Here is a 21,584-nt window from a genome sequence, read left to right on the forward strand (position 1 = left end):
AGTGCCAGAGGTTAGGGAGAGGTTGCAGATTGTGGTAAGGTGAGTAATGAGAGCTGGGGAAAGGGAGCAGAGGAGGTTAGAGGGGAGAGGGTCGCTAGCGCAGGTGGTGGGGCGGGCAGCGGAAAGGAGCCTGGAGACTTCTTCCTCTGTCGTTGGTTCTAGCGTAGATAGTGAGTAGGTGCTGGATGCAGTGCTGATGAAACTGGGATCAGGGCTAACCATGCCGCTTTCAGAGATTTCTTTTCGAATGTGGTCGATCTTTTCTTTGAAATAGGCAGCTAGTTCTCCGGCAGTCAGGTCTGTCGCAGGGGCCTGTTCCTTGGGGCTGAGGAGGGAGTGAAAGGTCTCAAAGAGTTGTTTAGGGTTGTGGGATAGTGAGGAGACAAGGGAGGTGAAATAAACTTGTTTGGCATGGTGAAGGGCTAGGTTATACGTTTTAAGCATGAATTTGAAGTGGAGGAAGTCTGCCGGCAGCTTTGACTTTCTCCACAGCCGCTCGGCGCACCTAGAGCACCGCCGGATGAAGCGCGTTTGGGACGTGAGCCAGGGTTGCCGTGGTCTGCGTTTGACGGCTCGCGTCACGGGCGGTGCCACTTCATCCAGGGCACGGCTGAGGGTGGTGTGGTAGTATTCGGCTGCCAGGTTAGGGCAGGGGAGGTGAGAGATAGGTGATAGGGAGGACTGAACAGTTTCGGCAAACTGTTTAGTGCGGATAGCCTGGAGGTTCCTAGAGGTGCGATAGATAGGAGGGTCAGGAGAGATGCTAGGGTGCCTGATGGAGAAAGAGAGAAGGTTGTGATCTGAGAGTGGAAGGGGGGAGTTAGTAAAGTGAGAAGCAGAGCAGAGACGGAGGAAAACTAAGTCGAGAGTGTTACCATCTCTATGAGTGGGGGAGTCAGAGATTAGTGATAGGCCAAGGAAGGAGGTAAGTGTTAAAAGCCGGGAGGCAGATGAGGAGCTAGAGTTGTTAGTAGGAATGTTGAAATCACCAAGGATGAGGGTTGGGATTTCACAGGATAGGAAGTGGGGGAGCCAAGCAGCAAAGTGGTCTAGGAACAGGCGGGCAGGACCTGGGGGGCGGTAAATAACTGCGACACGCAGAGGCAGTGGGCGGAAGAGTCGCAGGGTGTGGACTTCGAAGGAGTGGAAGGTAAGCGAGGGAGCTGAGGGAATGACCTGGAAGGTACAGTTTGGGGAGAGGATGATGCCTACTCCTCCACCGCATCTGTCATCCGATCTGGGGGTGTGGGAGAACTGCAGGCCATCATAGGACAATGCAGCGGGGGAGGTAGAATCGGACTGCTGTATCCAGGTTTCCGTGAGGGCGAACAAGTTCAAGCGTTTACTGGTGAAAAGGTCATGGATAGTTGGGAGTTTGTTACACGCAGATTGGGAGTTCCATAGGGCGCATTTGAATGGGGCAGGGGGGGGCATTTTGGTAGAGAACAGAACGGGGTGGGCCTGGGTTTGGGGAGATGTCCCCTGCAGCTAGGAGTAGCAGAGTAGCAAGGGTAAGCAAATGGCTAGGGGATTTGTGTGGGTGGCTAAGGTGTTTCTTTGCAGTATTGGGGGGTTGAAGGCGTCTTAGGAAGCTGAACAGTGCATGGGAGCCATACATAGGTGAAGAGAGGAGGGAGGGGCTGATGTGGATGGAGTGTGTTGGGGCTGGGCGTTGGAAGAAAGAGTGAAGGCTTGAAAAGAGGATAGTGAAGGAGATTAGTGCAAAGAGGAGAATATTTCCCTTCAGGCTTTGGACAGTTGTGCATGGTACCTGTCTCCTGCTCTGTCGAACTGCGCTGTATAACTGCATCATTCAACAGCATCAAACACTTGTTGCTGGACACTTAGTGCTGGAGACATCAGGTGAGGCGGCCTCTGGTGAGGCATGGAGGGTAGAACTGACTTTAAAGTTCTGGCTACAGGACTTCAGCTGGGAGTGGCTTGTTACATTTCACTAGTCAACCAGCTGACCTGACCCACCTTTAGATGGCTAATGAACAAGATGGGGGGGGCGCTTTATTGCCCTCTTACAAAAACAAACTGTGTCCAGCAACACTAAGATGAGACAGGGAGAAAACTATTTGGGGGAGGTGATGAGGAAAATACATATAGTACAAATAGAGTCTATTCAATTTATATGAAGCAATGGGACATACCATTGCACACAGATTATGACAAATTTAAAGGTATCACAGCAGAGTCAGTGGAAGGAAGGCGGAGCAGTCAAATTCAGATGGAGTGGAGCAAAGGATGAGTGAAACATACCATTGCACACAGATTATGACAAATTTAAAGGTACTTCATCAAAAGTATTTCTTTGATGTGTTTCCCTCTCTACTGCTCTCTTATCCCTACCCCACCTCACATCACCTCTTATCTCTCCTTCCGTCTCATCCATTCTCTTTTCTTCAGTCTCCTTTCCACCTATCTGCTCTACGTCTTTTTTCTTCCAACACGTGTCAGATCTTCTCCTCACTTTCCTTCTCCTCCCCTCTCCTTTTCTCCCCTCCCTCCAATCTCCTCCTGTCTTATTTTCTTCTCCTCTTTCCTTTCATTCTCTTCTTCTTTCCTCCCCTCTACCTCCCTTACGTTTTATTCTCCTCCCTTCTCTTCTCACCCTCTTCTCCTCCAATCTCCTCCTCTCTTCTTTTCTTCTCCCTTTTTTCTTTCTTCTTTTCTTCTCTCATCTCCCCCTTTCTTCTCCTCCACACTCCTCTTCTTTCCTCTCTTCTTCTCTCCTCCCTCTCCCCTCTTTTCTTCTCTTCTCCAACCTCCACATCTCTTTTTTTTCTTCTCCCCAGCCTTGCCATACTTCTTTTCTTCTTTTCTCACCTCTCCCATTCTCCCATTTCCTTTTCTTCCTCTGGTCCATTCTGCTTTCCTCCCTGCTCCTTCTCTTCAGCTGTTATCTCTTCCCTCTCTTCTCCTTTCTACCCTGTCTTTTCATCTTATCCCCACCTTCACTTCTTGTCTTTTCCCTTTTCTCTTCCCTCCCCACTCCTCCCTCTTCTCTCCCACTCATCCCCTCTACTCTTTTCTTCTCTCCTTCCTTTCTCATCTTTTCTTCTCCCCCTCTGTCCCTCTTTTCCCTTACTTCTCCTCTCTAACTTCTCCCCTCTTCTCACTTCTTTTCTGCTCCCCAATTTTCTCTTCTTCTCTTCTCTCTGCTTAATCTCCTCTTCAACTTTTCCCCTCTTTTTTCCCTCCTTCCCTCTCTTTTCCTCTTTTCTCCTCCCTCTCTCAGCTCTGTTTGCTCTCCAATCTATTTGCCTTTCCTCTAATCTCTTCCCCTCCCCCTTCTCTTCTTTGCATCTCTTCCCTTCTCTTATTATCTTCTCTTCCCTATTTATTCTTTTCTCCTCTCCAACTTTTCCTTCTCTTCTTGTCTCCTCCCTCCCCTCTCTCTTCTCCTCACTTCCTGTCTCTCCCTTCCTCCTCTTCTTTGTATCTTCTACCTTGCCCCCATCATACTTTTTGACCCTTTATCACTGAGCAGCTAGTATATCTTTTAATTGAGAATACATGTAATTTTGCACTTCTTCCCAAAATAAACTTTTGGCCTGACCAAAAGCGATTGCAGGATGCTCCTTTGGTGAACAAGAAAATGTCACAGAAATCTGACTTAATGAACTGATTTTCAAAATCAGCATGAAAAATGTGGGTGAAAGGTCTACTGGAAGATTTACGGTTTTGATGAATGATGATAGCGAGTTCAGCATTTTTTATTATCCTCTCTTATCCAGGAACGCTTTACTTTTTAAAAATGTATATTTGCAAACTGTAACTAGGTTTAAAGGGAACCTGTCATCACGTTTGAGAGCAGGCAGCATTTCATGCTTACTGGGTCCCCTGTTCCAGCGCTGTATGCCCACAAAGTTGCTGTGTGCACACAGCATGACTTCTTTCAGTCATTTGTGTGTGCCTGCTCTCCCATTCATCTCTCTGAAAGAGCATGCGCACACAGCTGTGTGTGCATATCAACTTCGAGCAGACAAAGCGTCAGTGAGTATACACTAGAAGAGAACCTGGCCATCTGTATGGCTCACAGGAAATGGGACTCGTCACTCCAGATGACCTTTTGCCATGTGTCCAGGGTCACTGATCTTTTTCCTGGGCTCTTGCGAGGCGTTGTTGGTGATGACGTGGGGTCATCAGGGACACCCTTGTCAGTCTTTGGCTAATGAACCCCAGTTGATGCAAGGTACACCACATGGTCATCATGGAAATTAATCTAACTTCCTTGTTGTTGTACTGCTGGGTCAGTTGGTCCACTGTGGCATGTTATTGCTGAGAACCCAGACCTGCCAACTGATGCTTGTCTCTAGGATCAACTACACATGGCCTGCCACTGTGTGATCTACTGCTGGATGTCTATCCATTGGTCAACCAGTCTTGGTACACTCTTGGTACTGTGGTTCAGGAACAGCCAACAAGTGCGACTGTTTCAGAAATATTGGCACCACACCTCTGGCCACCAACAATCTGTCCGTGGTTGAAGTCATTTGGGTCACCACATTTAGGAGAAGTCAGCACATTATCTAGGACGATGGGTAGGTGAAGGTAGACAACCGCCTAGGGTGCCATCCCCCCACAGATGAAAGGCTTGTAATTTTATTGTTAAAATGTTTATTTTTTGTAACACTCAACTTTCTATACAATGAGCACTTCCAGGGTGCCCCTGGGAGCAGTGAACATGCTTTGTGTTAATCAACTGTTACTTCTGCACCCACTCTAGCTATACTCTGAGCCAAAGATGATTCGGCAGCAAATGTGGCAGTCTTTGGTAGAAATTGCCAGGATAGTCTGTAAAGTAGCCACCAGATTAAATACACTCCTTGTCAAAGATAATCCCTCCCCTAGAAGTTGTCCGAATGGAATTAAACTTTCTCTGTGTTATTTTAACATTGATGTAAGAAAATGATCTTATCAGAGCAAAAGGAGAATGTATTGCAGAAAACTGACTCCTTTAAGGGAGGCTCTAGAACCCTGTTGTACCGCCTCTAGCTTGGATACAAGATGTGATATGGGTGGGCATGGAGACTCCAGTACCCTGTTGTACTGCCTCTAGCTTGGATACGAGATGTGATACTGGCAGGTATGGAAGCTTTAGTACACGGTTGTACCGCCTCTAGCTTGGATACAAGATGTGATACAGACTGGCGTGGAAGCTCTGGTGCATTGTTTTACCACCTCTAGCTTGGATATAAGATGGGATACGGGCAGGCATGGAGGCTCTAGTATTCTGTTGTACCGCCTCTAACTTTGATACAAGATGTGATACGGACGGACATGGAGGCATACAGGTTCCATATGGTGTTCTGTAGCATGTTGCTCCACATTTGCTGTAACTGAGCCTCTAGATTGTGTAAACTAGTAGGCTGTCGAAGTTGGCATCCCAGAGGGTCCCATATATGTTCTACTGGCGATAAATCTGGTGACTGGCCTCGTACCACTACTAGGGGTGACCGACTGTCGTACTAGGTTGCCCCCCAGAACATGACACTAGCAGTGGGGGCAGTGTGAAGCTCCACAGGAAAGCCAGGATTGAGGCGCTCATCCCGAAGTCTCCAGACTAAACTTAGATTCATCGCTGAAGACAAACTGGTTCCACTCCGTAGTGTCTAGTTTCATAATTCAAGAAACCACTGAAAACGAAAGCGATGGTGGGTGGATGTTAAAGGCAGTATACTGTATTATATCCCTTCTCTGCTGTCCCCATCACACTGCCGTTCCACAGAGTCAGAAGACTGGCTGGCTCTTTCCTCCTCGGATGTAACAGTGTTTGCATTGACAACACTCATGTCACGAAAAACCAATAAGGAAGCGGACAGGGTGACATGCTTACCACCTTTGACGACACCTCATTCTCCAGCATAGTGGTGGAGCCTGCTTCAACTGTGACATTATGAATGGTGGGGCTCCATTATAGTGGTGAATTATTAAAAGGGGTGATTTGGACAACCGTGGGCTCCCCTGGGGCCTCAGGCCGAGTACGACTACCAAACTGTCCCTATTTTAATTCCCCATTGTATATGGGGGTCCTAAAGATGACTGGAGGCAAAACATAGCCCCCAGGCTGCATGTTGTCCACCCTGCTCTAGCTTTATGATTGTAATCCATCTGTTTAGCCAATCTCTCTTTATTCTAGCTAGCATTGGAGCTCCACGGTGCTCAAGGAGTTACCTAATGTTGACTTTGCAATGATTACGGGATGAGGATACACCTGACTGGGCCCTTTATTTAAATAATGGAAGAGAACTGTAGTTAAGAATGACATTAATAACTGGAGCAGAAGGAAGGTTTGGGAAACAGATGTTATAGAAATGAATGGCTCAGCCGACCGGTAAAATGCAGATATTCCGCCCCGCTCGCTAGGTTAAAATCTTTTAAAAACCAGAGACAAGCATTTTATATCTCCTCCAGACATGAACACAGAACTTTCCTTGACTGGGGGACAAGGGTGAAATAACATATACACAGCTGAGGTCGTTAGTAAGGGATTTAGCTATAGAATATTATTAGTATGGGGGGGGGGGTTATAATGTCTATGGAAGTGTACAATATCGTGCCAACTGGCTAAAGGAGATAAGGGGAATTTTGCACCATGCTAGAGACCTCGCAATACACTGATATGCCAAAAGTGATAACAACTAATATGTAGGACTCGCTCTAGCCTGGAGAAGTGCAGCAACTTGACATGATATCTATTCCACAAGTGGACAAAAGGCATCTGGAAGGATGCTGAGCCTTCTCAATAACCACCCACAGCTCCGGGGTATTTGTAGGTGCAGGATCTCTGGTGTGAATTGACCTCTCCACCACATCACATAAATACCAATTGGGCTCATGTTGGGTGAATGTGCCGGCTGCAACATTCATAGGAACTCTCCAGAATGCTTCTCCAACCAATTCTGGACAACTTGGGCCCGATAGCACGGTGCATTATCCTGCTGGAATATCCCTTCATTGTGGGGGGACATGAAGTCAATGATGGGCAGCAAATGATCACCAAGCAGGGAAATGTAGCGGTCATCGGTCAATGATGTGTTTAGGTGGACCAGTGGACCCAACCCATGCCATGAGAACATCCCACACCAGTATGGAGCCAACACCAGCCTGTACAGAGCCTTGTTGATAACTGTAGTCCATGGCTTCATGGGAAGGGAGTTTAGCTGCATCCAACCCTGCAAAATGATTACAGCTGGCTCTATTTAACTATTATAAGTCATTCCAAGAATTTTTGCTGACTAAAGGATTTCCGCACCGCAGCATATATTTTTGCTAATACGCCACAGCCTCGTCTGTGGATGGGCGACAAAACGCAACTGAATCTCGGGACCTTGATCACGGCTATTCTTCATTCACGCGATTTTCTGCCACGATCCGGCCAGTGCGAAAACGCATCTCTCGTGTGAATGAGGCCTAATGCCGTCTTTACACGGACATATTTGCATGTGCAATATGCCGAGAATACAACCGATTGATTTCAATGGGTTTGTTCACATTTCCATATTTTGTGAGCATTTCATCAACACATAAAAAAATACAACATGCTCTATTTTTCTGTATATTTGCGCACCAAAGGTCCCCACGAAAGTCAATAGGGGGAGTTGCACAAATATGTGTGCAATACAAAAGAAGATGCATGAAACACTGCATAATTTCACTGGAACATCTAGAACTCATTAAGACTAATTAGCCATTTCATTTGATGCGTCTTTGTTTACCACTCACAAATGAACAGTAAATCTTGTTATTTATATGGCGCCTGCTTATTCTGCAGCGCTTTCAGATAACTTATTTATTACCCCCTACCAAGGTTGGCACTTATTTTACTGACCTCGGAAAGATGGAAGGCTGAGTCAACCTTGAGCTGGCTACCTGAACCATGTGGGGATTCAACTCGCAACCTTCAGGTCCTGAGTGAGAGCTTAGGACTGCATACTGCTGCCTTAACACTCTGCGCCACATGAGACTGAGTTAAAATAAGCTGATGTGCATTGTTCATTCTGCAAAAACGCTACACTCATGCGCACGCAAATATGCATACGCTCATGTGAAAGGGATCTTGGAGAAATAGAAAAGCAAAACTCCAGAGGGCAAAAGAGCACAAATATTGTATTACTGAGCAGTGGAAGAACTTCACCTGGTCAGATGAATCCAGATTTCTGTTGCACCGTGCTGATGGGAGGTCAGAATTTGGCGCAATCAGCATGAATCGATGACCGCTTCCCATCAGCTGGTCAGAGCACGTCAGCACCTTCATTTAATCTGTGGCAACTACAAGAAACTTCCTGTCCGCAGGGGCCGATATCCCGCAGATGAATTAATTATCTAGTGGAATCTACATCACAATGAATCGCAGCAGTTCTAAATGTTGGAGGAGGTCCAACACGCTAATGGATGGGGGTCTCCAATAAACTGGCTATTCAGTGGATCACACTACATGTTATTGGTAAGCCAGGACAGCCGTTTTCCCAGTTCTTGGGTACGATTGATGACTGCACAATGATAAATGACCTTCACAAGTCTTCAGGGTACAAGCATATGCAAACAACAGAACAATTCGGAGGCTTAATCATATGATTGAATGCACCGGGCTCACAGATCAGCTTCAAGTAGCTGAGGGAAGGGGTTTAGTTTTGTTCAAACTGTGGCTCAGCGATGCAACAATATAACCAGATATCATAATGACACTCACTGTATTATATGATAAATATAGAGCACTTTGTGTCGGGATGTTAATCCTTTGCCTGCAGGGAGCATCAGATCTAGCTCTTAATAGATGCTGCACATGTCGGCGCTGGAGACTACCCATGAACCTTACAGCAATGTGTCATTACATATACAATGTTACAACGGGCTCCTGAGCAAGATATTTCATTTGGGAAATAGGATTCATTTGATATAATGTGGCAGGCAAATGCAGCACTAAAATAAGATTATTCTATGATTAGGTGCCGTTCTGTGCTAAGAGGGAGTGTAGAAAACAGAATAACCGCACTAAAGATCATTGCATTAGGAACAGCTGGCACGTGACATCTTGCGATCAGTAGCGCGGTTCACGTGATGGGTGCGTCCAAGGCTGGGACAAGGCATCATAGTCTGGTTAGTCAAATTACGCTCCCCTTGCCCTCCCTCTGCAAAACAAAAAATCAATGTAAGACAAATTTACTATCTAATGCAGTGTTTCCCATCGTTTTCAGTCTTGGGAATTCCCTACCAAAAAGGGGGGGTGTTATCAGGGTGTGGCTTATCACGACTTATGGTTTTACATCTGATATTTCGGGCATCCGGCAGTCTCTAATGAGCGTAGAGCCGCTAGTCACTTCTGAATCATCTGACCAGCGGCTTTACACTCACTAGAGGCCACCAGGTGCCCAGTGAAGGAGGCACGAAGACTTCAGAGCTGAGTGCAATATCTTCTGAAATCATCTGCTGTGGAATTGCATCTGACTTCTACCCAAAATCCACACTGATGGTGTGCCTTTTGTAGAAATGATGCAGATTTTGCCGTGGAATTGTTCACTGCAGAAGAGCTGACCCTTGGTGGCTGACTATTTGCTAGTCGGGAAGATGGGGGTACCGCTGCCTACAAGTGGTGTAGGCATTCTAACAAGGACAACTCCACAGTCTTCTCTTTGGCCTGACGTTCCCTGATAGGACACAGGACAGGATGGTACACACCCCAGGGATGGGAATGGTGCGGGGACAGGAAGGCAATGAACATGCGCACACAGGCAAGGCCAAAAGACCGGGGGTGGGGGCAGACAATGAGGTCAGAGATAGGATCCGAACAAAGACAGAGAGGCAGCAAAAAAAACAAATACAGATATAACTACAGAGTAAGCGCAGACAAAAAGCAGTAGGAGCCAGGACCTATGCTGGGTGTCTGAGACAAACACAAACCAACACCGAGGCAATGAAGGAGTATTCTGAGCTCAGCTAAATAGGGAGGTTATTGCCCATGCCCTACAGCTGAACTGAAAGCACTAGAGGAGGTAACCCCTGATGTGCTGTCAAGAAGTGTGCATCAGTTCATATTATGGAGAAAGCAGGACGACGCCCGTGTCTGCCAGAAACAGCAGAGGAACAGTAAATCTGGGAAGCTGGCCTAATAATGCAGTAAGGCTGGGTCCACATGAGGCTAATTTGCTGCAGAATGTCTGATGTGACATCAGCGTTCCAACAGCCTGCGCTTCAGCAACAGGAACTGGCGTCAAAGCTCCATTGCTGTGGTCCAAAAAACAGAAGTGGCGAATGAGCTCTATGTGGAGACGGAGACCCATTTTGGGTTTAGCTATAGGACCCTATGATTTCTGTGTGCAACACCTGTGATTAGCTATAAACACAGTATACACAATCCTACCAAAAGTAATTGGACACCTGAGTAAGAATGAAAAGTAGTATTTATTTTTACATATGATAATACTTAGTGGGACTCCTTTGGCCCTAATGACATGGCATAGTCCCCAAATATTTCTACTAATGTCTGATATTCTTCAGCTGGTATTTTCTTCAAATCATCATTCAAATGTCTGACGAGTTCTCTCAAAGACAATGGATGTTGTTCATATTTCCTGACCCAAAGTTCCAGTTCATCTCAAAGATGTTCAGTAGGGTTCAGGTGTGGAGTCTGTGTAGGCGTTGAACATCTGTATTCTCAAACCAACATAATACAGCGTGGGATTTGTGACAAGGCACGTTGACTTGTTGGAAGTATGGCTGACTATTCCCAGAGTATTGCCATTTTGTCGGCAGCATGTTATTGTCAATAATGTCAAGATAAACCTCAATGATTATTGTTCTAGCCACTACAACCAACGGACCAAGACCATACCACGTAATATATCCCCAGACCATAACAGAACCTCCGTCATACATATCATTTGGCAAAACACACTCAGGCAAAAGGCAATCCCTGGGATTCTCCACACCTAGGTACGGCCATCAAATTTGAAGCTGGAGTAGCAGAATTTGTCACTCCATAGAACGTTCTTCCATTATTCAACTGTCCAATGCGGACGCTCCTTCCACCATTGTGGACGGGCTGATCCATTGCACATCATGATGTACAGCTTGTGTGCAGCGGCATAACCCGTATATCCAATAGTGTGCAGTTCTCATCACAAACTATGGCTGACACCTGCAAGTGTCTGCATCTTATATAGCATAGTTTAGGACATGTGACATGCTAATAAGACACAATCCTACTGATAGGGGAAGGTCCAAATGCTTTTGGTAAGATAGTGTACACATGATGGGGTGACTCTACCTAATTTCAGGGCTTCGATCACCAGTTTGCACAATAAAAACTGGGATTGTCTCTTTTACTTTTTTCACTTTACATAAATAAGGGGGAAAAGTTATGCCATTTCTTTAAGCTCAACAGAACTAGACACAACCGGAATAGTGACATATTGGTAGCCATTTAGTCAATGCAGATCTGGACAGGGCTAATAATCTTATAGTACAGGGTACTTAATCATTGTGTCAGACGGATCTTATCTGCGTTAATTTGCATCTCTTGATTACGATTAGATCATTTACGTCCTTGTCTTGTCAGCCTGCTCCAAAGTGCTCTGGAAATGTAAAAAAAAACCCTTCACATCCAAGAACATTAAAAAACTAGAAAAGTTATTGGCTGTAGAAAGAGTTTTGCTTTGTGTCTCCTCACACATAAACCTGGAGGCTAATGAAAAATAAAACTGGCAGTGCTATAGGTGTACACAGTTGGGGTTGCACCTGGCCACTGCTCTGTAGACCAAACCATCTTTGTAGCAAATTGCAAAATTCTGTCTGCCTGCAGTCACCACTAGGGGGAGCTTAGTGTATACTGATTATGCATTAAAGGAGTTTTCGAGATAAACAATAGCTGATACTCACCAATCCCCACAAGTTCCCTGTCAGCGGCTCTGGGTCTCCTTAGTGATGTATTTTTTTAAAGGCTGCAGTCATCAGGTTTAAAGGATGTCCCAGGTGACTGCAGCCTTTTACCAATACATCACTAGAGAGACCCGAGCCACTGACGAGGGACTTGCTGGGAGAGGTGAGTATGTGCTCTTTGTTATGTTTTAGCTACAGAAGAGTCCTTTTTAGAGAAAACCTTTATCTTAGACAACCTCTTTAATGTATAATCAGTATACACTGAGCTGATAACCCCTAAAACCAACTCTCAACATTAATGCCTTAGCACCTCAGGATTTACATGCTAGGTGCATGCAGTTTCTATGGAGTGGGCTTGGGAGCACAACCTGGTTCATACACAGCAGGTATCAGCTGTCTTAGACAGCTGAACCTGACCACAACAGCCGCGATCAGTGTTGCAGCTGTTAACCCTTTAAATGTTGCTGTCAATTCTGACAGTGGTATTTAAATTCCCTGATTGGCGTTCCATGGCCCCAAATGGCCCTGCAATGAGACCGGGTATCATCGCAGCCTCGGGCGTCTGGAAGGTCTCCAGGACTGTCATGTATTTTTGCACATTAAGATGTGCCTGCAGCATGTTTTAATACAATGCCAGAGGAAATAACATAAACTGCAATACTGGAGTATTGCGGTATATGGTATAAGTGATCAAATGATCGCATATTCAAGTCCCCAATGAAACTACAAACAAAAGTTAAAAGAATTGAATAAGAAGTTTTTTATTGTTGCAAAAAATATAGGATATTAAAAGTAAAAAAAAATCTTTTCCCATATTTCATATGGAAATACAAAAACATTTTAAAAAAATCTTTGCCATCGCTGCATCCGTAAAAATCCGTTCTATCAAAATCATTAATTATTTATCCCACACTGTGAATATTATCAGAAATGAAAATATACAACGCCAAAATTGCGCTTCTTTTGGGGGTTTGCCAAATTTTATGGAAAGCAATCAAAAATTTGTATGCTCTCCAAAAACCGTCATATAACCTTATTGATGGAAAGATAAAAAGTTATGGCGCTCAGAAGATTGCGGTAGAAAATAATTTCCTTAAAAACATTTTGTTTTTTTTAAAGTAGTTCATCAAAATAGAAAACCCTATTGAATTTGGCATTGTCATCGTTGTAGTGACCCACAGAATTAAATAAAAGTAAGGCAATTGCAATTTTTTTCCATTTCACTTTGCTTCAAAAATTTTGAAAGTTTTCAGTACGTTATATAGCACTTTAAATAGTACCCTTCAAAAATACAAGTTATTGCACGAAAAAAACAAGCCCCTAGACAGCTTTGTAAGTGGAAAAATAAGAGTTACGATTTTTTGAAAGTGAGGAGGAAAGACCAAAAATGACAAGAAAAAAAAAAGATATCTTTTAAGGGGTTAAATGATAGGATTTCTCTGACATCAATAAGTGCTTTGAAGTTTTGCAAACTTTCCCAGTAGATGAGCGTCACGTAGCAGGCAGACAGAGTTTCCATCTGCCTGTTATCCTTTCTGCACATGTGCAATGAGAGACGTCCGCCAGTAACTCTCCAGATTGTAAGTTGCACACCCGATTCACTCCTCGCTGTCCAACTTTCGAACTAGAGAAATTCTCCAAAATGCTGCAGATTTCCAGAAAAAAAGCCGTCAGTAGTGAAATCTTACTTATGTTCAGGTATACAAAGAACATTTTTTTTACTGCATTGTGAATGAGGATGTTGGGCTTGTAATGGCCGCACTGATCAGATCCATCAGTCTTGAGCTTGATCAGACCTACATAAAGTTTAACCCATTTTAAGATTTTTCATATATTTTCTATTTTTCCATCAAAATAGCTGACTTATTTTTGGCTGGATGGGTTGCATTTTTTAATAATACCCTTTAATGCACCATATAATGTGCTGCAATTTTTAAAAAAAATGTTTAAGTGGGGAGAAATTTTAAAAAAGATCACAATTCCGCAATTTTTCGGGGTAAAATTAAAAGAAGGACAGCGCCCCAAGATAAATTTATGGATCGAAATTCAGAAATATCTGAAAGAGAGGGACTCACCTGTTATGACCTGTTGACCTGTTTTACCCATAAAGGCAGGCTGTTACACTTCTGCAACTGGTAACTTCCGGTTCTGCGGTGGTGAGCACATAATTAGGCAGACACGGGGACATGGGGCATAGTTGCGCTTGCTCAAAGAGAATCCCTTTCCCTTTGCCGGTATTTCAAACTCCGTGCCACAGCACAGCTGCAGGATGTCTAACTGCAGATATGTATGCAGAATTGCAGACAAGTTTTAATCCATTTTTAATTTTGCATCAAAAGTCGCTGGTAGCCTACAGATTTTGGTGCAGAATTTATCATGGTTTGTGTAGTGCCCCAGAGTTAGGGGCCCCACATCACTTGCTTGGCTACCTAATGTGAGTTGTCCATGTGCATCTGCGTGTGTGCCCACGTTGTTATTGGCCTTTGAGATAGGTGTATTGACCTCCTTAGGTTTTCAAGAGGTCAATGTCTGGTGTTTGTGTCACCAAACTTTAATGTGTCTATGCTCCTGTCAACCGAACCTGCTCTATGTGGTGTAAATGGTGAGTGTGTAGGTTAGAGGTAGGTTAGGGGTGGAGTTTTTGAAGGTGATGTAGTCGGTGAAGGAGGATGTGTGGAGGAGGCTTAGGCTCCGACGCTACCGTCTGGGCTAAGCCCAAGAGATGGGGGGGTTGACCTCTTCAGGGATCGAGAGTCAGTGACAGTTTTTGGTGAAGGAGTCGGCGGAGAATGTTGTGCACTCCCCTGCTTAACTACAGAATTGTAGGTCCGGGCAGACTCTGCAACTGCCAGTTAGAGGACAAGCCTGGCGTGAGTGAATGTACGGAATACCTGCTAGGTCAGCGACAAGAGGGTATAGGAACTAAAGCTAGACTGTCAGTATTTTCCGCCCAATGCCCGAGAACGCTCTCTTAAGACACACCATCAGATAACGGAGACAGATGGGTACTGTGCTTCTGAGAAGGAGTGTTAACAAATGAAAGTTTATTGGTGACTGTTATGGGAAATATGTGCCAGATTTGTTGTTACCTAAGACTGTCACAGTATGTACTGAGAAAGCAATGTTACAAGTGTTAAGTAAACCGTGTACCTCAGGTTCAAACAACGCTTTGACTACTGACTCTTTATTTGGTTCTGTTGTATCATTACCCTAAGAGGCACTGGCGTCACATAAACATTCAAATTATCGTATTCATCATAAATGTTATCTTTGACACTGTGCGCAGCCGAGCCAGGCAGCATCCTGATATTTCAGGAGGGGACAGTAGAGCAACCGTTGACAACTATCTCATTTCCCGCTGTTTCCCTACAAAGGTCTGCGCTCGCCCACCGCACTTGCGGTGCATCGTGCGGCATATTCCATCCCGTTTGAAAGGTCCCTAAATGGCAATGCTGGATAATTAATTAGTCTATCCAGGATAGGGGAAAGATTTCTCCATGTCTACCTTATACGTGCCTGGAAGTGACATAAGAATACAGCGATACGTCTACAAATATTTGCTCCAGTTAATTAAGTGCGCTATGGAATCCGAAAATGTTTTCTTATCTCAATCTGAATGTTGTCAGCACAAGGGTTAATCCCTTGTCGTGCAGACTCATCCTTGTCGTGCAGAAGCCAGGCGCTCTCAGATGGCGCGTGGCATTTTGTGTCTGTACTTTGAGACGGTGAAGGAAATATCTGTATTGCCAGCGTCTGCTACACATTGTCAAAATGTTGTGTTTACTTCCACTCAGCGATCTCGCCGCGGTGCTGCCCTCAGGTAAAAATAGCCTAGTCAAATATTGATAGCAGTCACAAAGTAAACTGTTCCAACTTCTGCTGGAGAGTACGCCAAGGTGAAATAAAGGGTTCTCTGTTACTTTTTTAGTGGAGGTAAGGGAATAAAGTAAGTTTGGTGGCAGCTGAGAACCACAAGACCATCGTCATCATCACCCGCGCCGTCCTACCTGACATGAACACGTTGAACCTCTGTGAATGAAATTGGGCGCGAGCAGATGTTAGGATCCAAAAACCAATTAAACGTGAAGAATCAATATGAAAAGCGTCATCTTGGCACTCATTTAAGGAGCCTCAATGTAAGGAGCCAAAATTGATAAATGTTTAAATGGGTTTTAGTACTAAAGACATTTATCCCCTTCGACAAGCAACCTCCAGTGATCCCAAGGACAGCGTACTCTGAAGGCACCATATGAATGGAGCGGCGGTGCACATGCCTGAATTGTGTAAGAAAGAGGGAGATTAATGGATTGAGTAATCTCCCTCCATCTGATAGAAGTCAAAGGAGCGGTGGTCGAGCATGCACACTGCCGCACCGTTCACATGGGGCATTCTGGATGAGCAGTTCTCAGGCTTATGCACCCTGGTGCAAAAGTTCAGCTTGGGCTTCACACCTCTGCTCAGCTGTATGTATAATAGTATGTGTTACATCGAAATAACGCAGCCAAAATATAACAGGTAGCAGCTCCATATAGTGATAGTGATTACAGTGCGAGTACCTCCAGTAATCACAGGGGACGTTTTCTCTAATTGGAGTTCTCTACTTTTCCTTTTTTTCCTTATCTGGGCGCATACTACCATTAGGATTTCTTCCAGCCATAAATTGTTTCTGGATATTCTCCCCATCCTACTGCTGCCTTCAGAGCCCCTTGGTCCTGCTCCCCCGATCACATGCTCACAATCTGCCTCTGTCCTGCTCTTCCCCCATACTGACATTCTGCCTCTGCTGCTACTCCTCCACTTGCTCACATTCTGCCACTGCCCCGGTCCTGCTACCCCCACATACTGACATATTGCCCCTGCTGCTACTCCTCCATATGCTCACATTCTGCTGCTGACCATGGTCCTGCTTTCCCCACATGCTCACATTCTGCTGTTGCCCCTGGTCCTGCTTCCCCCATATGCTCATATTCTGCCAGTGCCCCTGGTCCTGCTTCCTCCACATGCTCACATTCTGCCACTGCCTGTTGTCCTGCTTCCCTACATGCTTAAATTCTGCTGTTGCCCCTGGTCCTGCTTCCCCCTAATGCTCATATTCTGCCAGTTTCTCTAGGTCCTGCCTCCCCCACATGCTCACATTCTGCCACTGCCTGTGGTCCTGCCTTCCCCAAATGCTCACATTATGCCGTTGCCCATGGTCCTTCTTCCCCCACATGCTCATATTCTGCCAGTGCCCCTAGTTCTTCTTCCTCTGCAAGCTCACATTCTGCTGGAGTACTGTGGTCTCTTCATTAAATACCAAGAAAAGTGCGTACATTGCATAGTGGCGGTTCCTGGTACTGCAATTTGATTCTATTTGCATAAAAGGGACTAAGCTGTGTCAAGGCCATGTGACAGATGAACGTGACATCACAGGCTGAAGAGGAGGCCAGCAACACCTGCTTGATCGCTGCAACCTTTTCAAACAGCTGACCATGGGGGTGTTGGAGGTAGACCATTGGTGAGCTATCCTCATTACAGGTACCAATATTTAAGTCATGAAAAACCTATTTAATGACTATGATATATTTGGGAACAACCGAGAACAGCATCTCTTACTCTGGAGGACCCAGCATGTCTATGCTTTATTTTATTACAATGGGAACTATGTAATTCTTTATTTCTCCTGTGGAGGCACTACAGGGAATTAAACCCTGCGAGATTCCTGCACAGTTTACATCAGATCTCTGGAGGCACCGGCAGCGAGACATCCTGTGATCAACTTATCATCATCAGGAACCATTCTAACAATAAGGGATTGTCCAAAACGGCTTGTGAACTGTATATATTCTGTAATGTCTTCAATATAACTCATGCGAGGTTCCCCTTAGAGTTCAAATAGGGATTCCGCTACCGGAAAGTGCTAATTATCTTAAATTATGAATTTTTATGAGCAAATTATGGATGTGGCGATGATGATGAGGAATTTTGCAGCCAGCTACACACGTCGCTATCTGATACATAATGCAGAAAGGTCAAACAGCTTGATGTGAGGGAATCTTCAGCCCTGGCCATACAACTCCAGACCGAGGCTCCGAAGAGAGACAGAGATGCGCACGGTTATCAGCAGACATCTAAATGAATCTAAAGCGAACAAGAAAGTGCAGTGAACCGCGCAGCAGCATCTCCCAGGACCTTGGAGAAAATGACATCAGTATCACGCTGGAATCTGTCAGGAGGTATTGAAGTGAGCAAAGACCGAAAAGGCCACTGCTGATGCTCATACAAGTAAACTCCAGTCTCCCGAGAACGGCGGTTGAAGACACGAAAATAACCAAATATCCAACTCTATGGAACAAACCTGTTTTCATTTAGAGAACAGTTCACAAGGCAAACTAAAAAGTTTGGGGGAAGCGAGGGACTGCATGGTGGGTGGAGTTGTTCCTATGCAACCCACCAAAAAAAGAGTGAATAATAAATGTCATCAAGTCATTGTTACTTAATTAACTTCTTAGTGACGGATAATACATCTTTTAATTGACCTCACTAATGGGTTTTAAAATTGCACATACAACATTTTTAGGGTGCTGACTTGGCCGAATACTGACAGCCAGGTTCCCGCTCTAACATCAAGGAATGGAGAAACCCCAGATCCTGGCAGTTTAACCCCTTAAATGGCACAGTTAATAGCAACTGCAGCATCATCAACCTGCATTGCGATTGAAAAGTACCAATGGGTTTTCATGGCAGCTGAAAGCCTGACAAAGGCCTTCATGTCTGCCATGTAACTCGGCCTGTTACACCCCACCTCTGGTAGAGTTTAATAGGCTGCTGTCATGGCCTTAGTAGAATGCACTACATAAGTAACGCAGTGTACTATCCTAGCAGTTGAACAATCGCATCTTGAAGTCCCCTTGAGGGACTAAAAAGTAGCATAGAAAATTTCAATAAAGTTTAATTAGGAGTAAATAAAATCCAGTTTTAAAAAATACACATTTTTCCCCACAAAAAAATAAAAACATTTTAAATGGATGAAATACCCCCCCCCCCCCAAAAAAAAAAAATTAAACAATGTTGCCAGAATTACTATTCTTCTTGTGTTTCTTTTATCTATACTAGATTGACCTGATGTTCGTTATGCGAACATAAAAATGGTTGTAAATGTTTTAAGAACTGTGGAGCCGAGGATTTGGCTTGAACTGTTCGCCATCCACGGCTCGGTCTTCCACGTTTTAGGAACATGGCAACAGTCAAACTGGTAAGGACTTGATATAAACGTTGATTCGCAACACTTGACTCTCCCTAACGGCTGAAGCACAATAGCGCCACTAGACTTAACATAGAAACGTTGACCTGGCCTGACAGGTTACTCAATATATCAAACTCAAATTTTATGATTTTACGGCGGTGGTGAGGATGTCACAAATCTAAGGACAGCAAAATCATCCACCAAACGTCACGCAAAGAGGTCAAAGTGTGGTGCAAGAAAAAGTCTGTAGACTTTTTTATATTAGACATGCATGAGGTTCTGAGTGGTGTTTCCCTCTGTCTGTGAGGTGAGCAGACTTTAGGTGTCAACAATGACTTGTTCAGTGTAGGTCTGAAGGTGTGGACTGCACTTGTTCACAGGTGTGAACATGTTCCTGGTTCAGTGTGTATGTTGTATTTCCCTTGTCTGGTGTTCCTGCCTGTTACCATCTAGGGCAAGCCAGGCCCCTAGGTTCCAGCGTGGGGCCGTCCCTATTGGGACGGTCGGCCCGCTTTTAGACAGGGTTCCCTCTTTGTGGTTTTAGCTGTCTTTCTAGTCCCTACTCTAACAAAACAAAGAGGACCGTTGATGTGAGCTTGTGATCTTACATATTTTGGCCAAAATACAAACCAATATCAAATAAGTACTTATTCATTTTTCGATCTGATTGAGTTGTAGCTAATACAGAAGAGTCCTGATTCCCCTCTCTGTGATGTCCATGTATCCTAATAGGACACAGATTTTCCTATTTGAATTACTCTCTTTAAAAAATGCTTTAAAGTTTCCTTCCATGATAAAAGTAGTCAATATAACTCTTTTACAAGTTTTCTAAAATACACCATGTTCTCCTTACCCGGTTAATTGCTGGTGTTTGCACCCTGTGTCATATCTGTAAGTTCTGATTTTCAGGTGGTCTTCCCTATTTTTCTCTTGCCCTGCTGTTTGCAATCCACTTTCATACTTGGGACGAGTAGCAGGCTTAGCATTCTGCCAGTAGTTCACTGTCCTTATTTCCTTGCCTTGATTTCTCATGCTACATTGTATCTGGTCCAATTTCCAGGGAGGTAGTATCTGAGTGCCCGCCACTCCTGCTTTCCCAGGACAATTAGGCATTCAGAGATTTTCTGACCAAATGGTTAGTAAACACAAAATAATGTACACTCAAACGTACACATACACAATCATTATCGCAGTGTCTGCAGATCTATCAGGCTCTAAGCGCACCTGTGAAAATAGCCCCTCCCTCTGTTGCTATGGAAATGAAACTTTGTTTTTGTTACTACAGGAAGCTCTGTACCTAACAACCGCGAGTGGATTGCAGAGATGCTGGAAGGGAGACCCCTAGTGTCAGCCACTTCAAAAATGATTTAGAGTGGTAATGCAACAAAATTTGGAATGCAAGTATATTACAGAAATGATGATACTAACACAAGCTAGTAGATGTGCAAAAGTTGTCTGAAAAGTTTCTGCCCCTTAAATCCTCTTTTTTTCAACTTATTAGTCTGCAACATTTTACCTGTGTACCCTTAGGCCTCGTTCACACAGGGGTTTTATTGTGGAATCTGTAATGAAATCTGCGCCATTTCAGCAGCATCCTATTGACTTTAATGAGAATCTGCACTGTAAAGCATACGGTTTGGGTTTGAAATCAGTATTGGAAAAAAACATTTGACCTAATTTTTGTTGTTGAAGCCGCATGGGAAAATCTGCACACAGATTAGTGCCATTGAATGGGCCTAATCCATGAGCAAATTTGCAGCATCTACAAATGAAAATTGGGTCTGAAATCCACAGTAACCACACAGATTTCTGATTTCCATTGAAATCTGCATCAGATTTTTCCAAAGCAGCATTCACCTGTGTGAAGGAGGTCTTAGTCCTACAATGGGGTCGTTTTGGTTGTCACCGCACTTTTCCAGGAACCACACTCTTCACTGTAGGAGGTTATCTGGCGCAGAATAGGTTCCCATTTTACGGTGTCGCTCTCCGTGGTGCTGGATGAGAGGCGCTCCCACTATGCTAATGTCTCCTGGTAGAGGAGATCTCCATGGACGTCTCTCCCACTGCGCTTCGCTACTAATGGATTCATCAACTGCATCCTCTCACACAAATTAGATGGAAATTACAGACTAGCAATTATGTGTTTTGCTGCTTGCCGTTCTCCATAGAGATGAGGAAGAATAGGATCTGCCGATGCAGGTTCTCCCGTACAGCAGGTAATGCACTGCATATATTACGGTGTACAATGTGCGATTGTAATTACACGCAGCGAAGATTCCTTCCCTCCAGTTAGGTGGTAAATGCACATATCACCGAGATACCGAGAGCGTCAGTCAGCTAGGAATGTGATGAGGAATTAAAAATAGATTAGATCAAGAAGTTAGAGGAGCGCGTAAGTACTGAAAATGATAGAGATATGAGATAAATAGATGGATAAATAAATAGATAGATATGTGATAGATAGATAGATAGA

The 21,584-nt window shown here is 44.5% G+C and overlaps 1 protein-coding gene across 2 annotated transcripts in view; it reads left to right on the forward strand.

The window, feature by feature from the left end:
• Positions 1-21,584, forward strand: part of CPNE9 (copine family member 9) — a 271,252-nt gene that overhangs the window by 161,488 nt on the left and 88,180 nt on the right. Inside the window, exon 1 of one of the 2 annotated variants that reach the window (XM_066596740.1) lies at positions 21,251-21,327. The exons of the other annotated variant lie outside the window; for it this stretch is intronic. Within the exon in view, the coding sequence (XP_066452837.1) occupies positions 21,305-21,327 (23 nt within the window). The 5' untranslated portion in view covers positions 21,251-21,304. Of the gene's footprint in view, positions 1-21,250; positions 21,328-21,584 lie in introns of those variants that run through there. 2 annotated transcript variants of the gene reach the window in all.

The sequence above is a fragment of the Eleutherodactylus coqui genome, chromosome 3 (genome assembly GCF_035609145.1).
Source record: "Eleutherodactylus coqui strain aEleCoq1 chromosome 3, aEleCoq1.hap1, whole genome shotgun sequence".
NCBI classification, from domain to species: domain Eukaryota; kingdom Metazoa; phylum Chordata; class Amphibia; order Anura; family Eleutherodactylidae; genus Eleutherodactylus; species Eleutherodactylus coqui.